This window comes from Astyanax mexicanus, chromosome 13 (assembly GCF_023375975.1).
Source record: "Astyanax mexicanus isolate ESR-SI-001 chromosome 13, AstMex3_surface, whole genome shotgun sequence".
Lineage (NCBI taxonomy): Eukaryota > Metazoa > Chordata > Actinopteri > Characiformes > Acestrorhamphidae > Astyanax > Astyanax mexicanus.
Genome location: NC_064420.1, coordinates 26,407,973 through 26,413,883, shown reverse-complemented (window position 1 = coordinate 26,413,883; position 5,911 = coordinate 26,407,973). Strand labels below are relative to the sequence as shown.

General features: G+C 40.1%; 1 protein-coding gene across 1 annotated transcript; it reads left to right on the top strand.

Annotated features, from left to right (window-relative positions):
• The first annotated feature begins 260 nt into the window (after window positions 1-260).
• Window positions 261-5,121, top strand: LOC103043379 (platelet glycoprotein Ib alpha chain). The gene is made up of 3 exons (XM_007240727.4): window positions 261-689; window positions 1,312-1,589; window positions 2,151-5,121. Exons 2-3 carry the CDS (start codon window positions 1,313-1,315, stop codon window positions 4,337-4,339), a joined length of 2,466 nt encoding a protein of 821 aa, XP_007240789.3. The 5' UTR covers window positions 261-689; window position 1,312; the 3' UTR covers window positions 4,340-5,121.
• Window positions 5,122-5,911: the final 790 nt, after the last annotated feature.

The following is a 5,911-nucleotide window of genomic DNA, read 5'->3' as shown; positions in this document are numbered from 1 at the left end:
CCAGTGAGAAGAGCCTGCTCTGTTTGTGGCTGAGAAAGAACAGCAGCAAAATTATCTAAAAAAAAAAAAAAAAAAAAAAAAAAATATATATATATATATATATATATATATATATATATATATATATATATATATATATATATATATATATATATATATATTAATGGTATAACCTTAAAAATCCAGGATGAAGTGTAATGTTTCAGTTCAATGTCAAATGCATCTTTTAGTTTCCAATTACAGAACAATTTCTTATTTTACGAGACTATTCTTCGTTTTGTGGAATGGTTGGCAACCCTTTAAATACAGCCATTTTTATGTGCTATTCAAACCCACCAGTAAACCTCCAAAGGTTTTATTTGGCATGTTGATGGTGGTAAATAGTGGCAACTCTGACTTAATGTTTACATTTTTGCCACACAACACCCTGCATGTATCCCTCCACCATTTTAATGATATGTGATAAAAAATAAAAACAGTACAGACGGGTATGGTGATGTTCAGCTATCAGTTCTGAGGTACACAGTAGAGGAAAATTGGTGTGGAATGGCTGCAGTTGAAGGAGGAAGAGCAGCTGGTTTAAAGGAAACAAGCTGTTTGCTGATAAAGAGCTGCTTAAAAGTGGAGTGAGGAGAAAATATAGAGGGACTTTCAGGGACTTTCAGCAGCAGAACCTCCAGCAGCAACATGTAAGTCTTACAACTTCAACTAATTATAGTCATAAATGATAATTTATAATGTAATATGCTTAGACACGTCAAACAAAACATGTCCACAAAATAATAACTACAAATACACGTTAATATCAATGATACTTTATGTAGAAATAACCTTTATATCCGAATTATTTAGAATCATTATTTTTGTGCAAATATTTTAGTCGCAAAATTCACACATATAAAAAGGAACTAGTGTTTTTTTAATTATGTAAAAAAAAGAAGCAGTATACATTTGTGGACGCTTATTTAAATAAATATTAAAATCGTTTAAAAAACAAATGCATGTAAGAAGAATTTAAAGATTTAAAGGCATTTTTTAAATAATACCATCAGTCAGTAATCAGTAGTAGTAGAAATCAAAATACATTCATATTAAGTAAAATGGAAACACTTCAATAAAGAACATTTTGAATTGAAGTATTCAATTATTTAAATCAAGTTATTTGTTTTTGTATAACAAATTCACTAAAAAACAGACAAAACTGGAGGAACTGTTAACAATGAATATTTTGTGTAATTATACTCAAGAATAAATATGTGTATAAATTCTGCAATGTTAGGAGCTCTAACATCTACATTTTACTCTGGTCAGAATGATTCCCTTTCTCAGCCTTTTCCTCCTGGCCCACTGTTGCTGGGTAGTGATGTCCAGCGGTTGCCAGAGTGACAGAAACACTGACCACAGGCCACGGGTCAGCTGTGTGGGCCAGGGTCTGACAGCAGTGCCTGATGGTATCGACGATAAAACAGAGGTTTTGGTTCTGTCCCAAAACCAGTTCAGCTCACTGTCCTGGACTGCTTACAGCAGATACACTCACCTACATGAGCTGGACCTGGGCCAAAACCACATCAAGGTCATTGACCCATCAGGTGAGACCCAGTGGGGGCGGGGTTTCAACCAATTAGAGCCCTGACCCAGTTCTGAAAAATATTAATAAAAATAACTGAATCAGATAAATTAATTGAGCAGCTTGTTAGTGTTTACTTTTTATTGGGATGACATTACATGATTTCTGTATGATTATTAAACTGTTTTGCATTTTTGTGTTCTTGAAATGGTTTTAGAACTGTAACATGTGAAATAAATAAGCTTTTATTAAGGTATTTTAATTGTTTGATTGTTCAATTGGAACAGACATTTAAAAACAAAAAAAATTTAAAAACTTTTTAAAGAAGTTTTATTTTCTCACTAACTCAAAAATATGGGCACAACTGTTCTGTAATGCTTCCAGAATATTCAGTATATGTCACTTGGGCTCTTTAGGATTAATAAAGGTTATCAAATTGGTGCATTGGATCAGGAACAGCTATTAAGCTGTCTTGGTTAATTAGTTCTACTCTACATCCTGGTTACATTAAATGACTGTATATAAATAAATAAGATATCAATTGAAATTTCGGATGATGAAACCGATATATGATCTCCCTTAGGTCCAGAGTTACAGAACCTCCGTGTACTCCGGTTGTCCAATAACAAGCTGGAAGGTTTGGGTGGCCGGGTGTTCCGCTTCGCCCCTGCTCTAATGGAGGTGTATCTGGATGGAAATGCTATCCGTACCCTACATGACGCCTCTTTCAGTGACCTCCCACTGTTAGAAGTCATCAACCTCTCTGGAAACAAGCTGCCTGCACTGCCACGTCGCCTGCTAGAATCCATCTCCTCCACCAGCCTGAAGACCTTTGATCTAGAAGACAACCGTATCAAGCACATGCCTGATGGTTTTTTCTCCTCCAAGCCTGAGCTGCCCTACGTCTACTTGTCCCAGAACCCCTGGCTGTGCAGCTGTCAGGTGGGCTACCTGCGGCAGTACCTTGACGACCAGGGCCATAATGTATACAAACATACTGGTCCTGCCAAGGGGACAGAGGTCACTGTGGCTGCAGAACTTCCTAGAGATAGAGTGATAAAAGCCAGCTTTGAAAATGACCCAGAGAGTGTTGTGTGCGCTGGTCCACTATCCTTACAAGGGTTCCCCATCGTGGATCTGCAGGAGGATCAGTACTGCAGCACAAATACACCTTCACTACTCGAGCATGACACACACTTACATACTTCACCCAGTCAACCAATAACAACAGCTGAACCTGTAAAGATTATCCCAACAACTATGAAGGCTACTACCACAACCCCACAAACAGCATTGGTAAGCACTCTACCCACATCTGGCCACGTTGTGCAAGCGTTCACCATGCCTAGCATGTGGACCAGACTGGAAACACAGACTGTGAGGCATTTTTTGTACGAAGTGTGGACTCGTTGGATCTCACAGTCCAGGACAATGAAAGACAACAAAACAGCCAGAACTGAACTGAGCCATATGAGAACGTCCAAAATGTTCTCTACAGCCACACACAATCACGGAACCTTGCTGATCCCAGTGACCTGGACTTCTAAACCGGCAGATAGACCCCAATCCACATCTACCAGCCATCAAAGTACTTTAATTACTACATCTCCTCTTACGTCCACTCTTGATACAAGAACCTCACTAACCTCTACATCTCTCCAGGTCACTACACCCCAACCCATATCTTCCACAACCTATCAAAAGACCTCCAGAACATCCTCTTCTTCTGCTCCTGCTCCCAAAACCTTCAATCCCTTCAACCATGCCTTGGGTGCCTCACAATCAATGTCTGGTTGCATGGTGCCGTGGTGCTGGTGGCTCTTTGCCGGCTTCTTGCCACTTTGCGTCCTCTCAGCCCTCTGCTCTTGCATGCTCTTTCTCTGGATCCTTGTCACCTACATCACTCTGTACCGGCCAATCCGGCGGCAAATTCACAAGCAGGAAGATGTGACCCTGCTGACTTTCCAGACCAGTCCAGAAGGCACCGGAGGGTTAGGGACAGAGAACGGTGTGATGTTTCTGCCCCAGGAGAAGATTCCCATAGAGAGCCAGGCAGTGTTCCGCTCAGTTCTGTTCATTGTAAAAGAAGACGAGGGGGCAGAAGGTGACACAAAAAGAGAGGTAGAAAAAGATAAAGATGGCAAAAGTTTTGCCGTATCTAAAGTAGAACTCGTGCCGGCAGTGGAGGAGAAGCGGATGGAGGTGACAATGCACGATGAGAGACAGAGCACAGACAGGAAGGACATATTCAGGAAGACCCTATACAGGGTGATAAGCCGAGAGGAAGAGATAGAAGGATGGAGGGAGGTAGAGGAGAGCTGGGGGGAGGCCGAGAGTGGGATGGAAGGCAGAGTAGTGGAGAGAGGGAAGAAGCGCTATAGTCTGATTCTGAGGGAAGAGGGGGGGAAAGTGGAGGACAGGGATGAAGGGATGGAGTGGTTGGTAGGAGAGTGGGAGATGGGAGGAGGGGGAGGGATGAAGAGAGGAAGCTGGGGATCTTTTATTAGAAGGATAGAGAGCGGGGCTTCCCTGACTCCACCCACACCTGTGGCAGCTGTGGCACAAGCTGTCACACCTGAGAGTAACATAGGCGGGGCTATATCCATAAGAGGTGGGGCTACACAGAATGGAAGCAGAGATGTATCTGAAAAAGCTGGAGCCTTATCCAAGAGAGGTGGGGATATAGCCAAGAAAGGTGGTGCTATTCATATCACAAACAAAGCTATACTGGATGGGGGTGGGGCTACAGGTGGGTTTGTACTAGAGATATAGCTGGGGCTATATCTGAAAGTGATGTACTTATATTTGAGGGAGGGGGGGCTACAGCTTTTTAGGTGTGGGTTCAGATTCTTTACAGACGCGGTTAATTGGCTGCTGCTGTATATAACATTTTATTATTTTTTTGTCTCAATACATTAGTGGGTGGAATAAAATAATGTTAGAGTTAAGTTTCACCTTAATTAAAATAAAATTATTTTTATTACTTTTTGACTTCTGATTTTTTTATTTAGTGAATTTTTACAGAGGTTCCTGAGGATTGTGTGCTCGTTTAGCAGTGTAGCATGGCTGTGTGTAGTAGTGTTATGTGTATGCTGGTCTATCTCTGCATTAAAATAAAGCCATCTGTTTCCTGATTGGAGTGTCATCACTGTTTCTCAGTCCTCAGCTCATATTTCTCTCTCAGAGTGACTCTTACTAACCAGTGATAGCATATAGAATGAGCAGAACAAGCAGAACTGCTCAGTAAAGAAAGTCCCTTTTTTCCAACAGCAGCAGATTTGGTCTTAAAATCTATGTTGTACATACCAATCAATTATGTAAACTAGTTTTAGGGCCATTTTTGTTACATTATTTATAAATTTAACCCCCATGTTTTTTTTGCTACAGATTTTAAACTGACATAACGTAATAGTAAGGTTGCAAGGTTGGACATTTTTTAGTACAAATCTAACAATCTTAAAAAATTACATAGATCTGAGTTTCTTGCATGCAAAGCCATTCCAGTGTCACTACAGCTCTGAGACCCTCCACCCAAATAATAGACCACTGCAGTCATATGCCATTCTGTTCTCCTATGCCCATATTTGGGGTTTCATGTCTAAGCTGAATTTCCATGAGGCCAAATGAATAGGCATTTTTTTAACTCTTCATCACGTTCTGTAGTAAATAAATATATTCAGAACACTGTACCTTTTATTCTGTCTGCATTTTTTTCACCTGAACAACACTAGATTCTAGATCATTTAAGAGCAGTAATTGCAATAGTGCTAGCTTTCAGCTAATGCTACAGCACCCTGAACATGAGCGTACTTGATTTGGTTTAACACCAGTGAACTCTGGTCCTATTTTTACAGCATATCACACCCAGCTGATCCAACCAATGAACTAACTGCCCACGCTGAGAAGAACCCACTTTCTTTTATTATCTGACCTTTATAAGCTCTACCAATTAATGATTTAATAATCAACCTCAAAAAAGGATAACGATCCAAAACGCTATACGTGTCACGGATGACAAAATAAAAATGATTATTAATTATAAAGGTGACTTCTTTTTAGGGGGAATTTTGTTTTGTTGGGCTGCAGCAGGAAAAAAAACTTACTGAGATATTACTAAGACAGAAATGTGTTTTCCACCTGTTAGAATACTTTAATGTTCATCCGTTAAGAAGGATAATGATCCAAAACGCTTTGCGTGTCACAGGTGTCAAAAAATGATTATTGATTATAAAAGTGATTTCTATTTAAGGGGGGCTTTTATTTTGTTGGGCTGCAGCAGCAAAAAGACTCCGAAATGAGCTACAGTTGTGACTTTGAACTTGTGGGCTTTGAGCGGATCGAAAG

Excerpts from the sequence above, each read along its gene's own strand:
- LOC103043379 (XM_007240727.4), top strand. The coding sequence starts at position 1,313 with ATGATTCCCTTTCTCAGCCTTTTCCTCCTGGCCCACTGTTGCTGGGTA. Across the intron at positions 1,590-2,150 it reads CAAGGTCATTGACCCATCAG|GTCCAGAGTTACAGAACCTC; the intron begins GTGAGACCCAGT and ends GATCTCCCTTAG.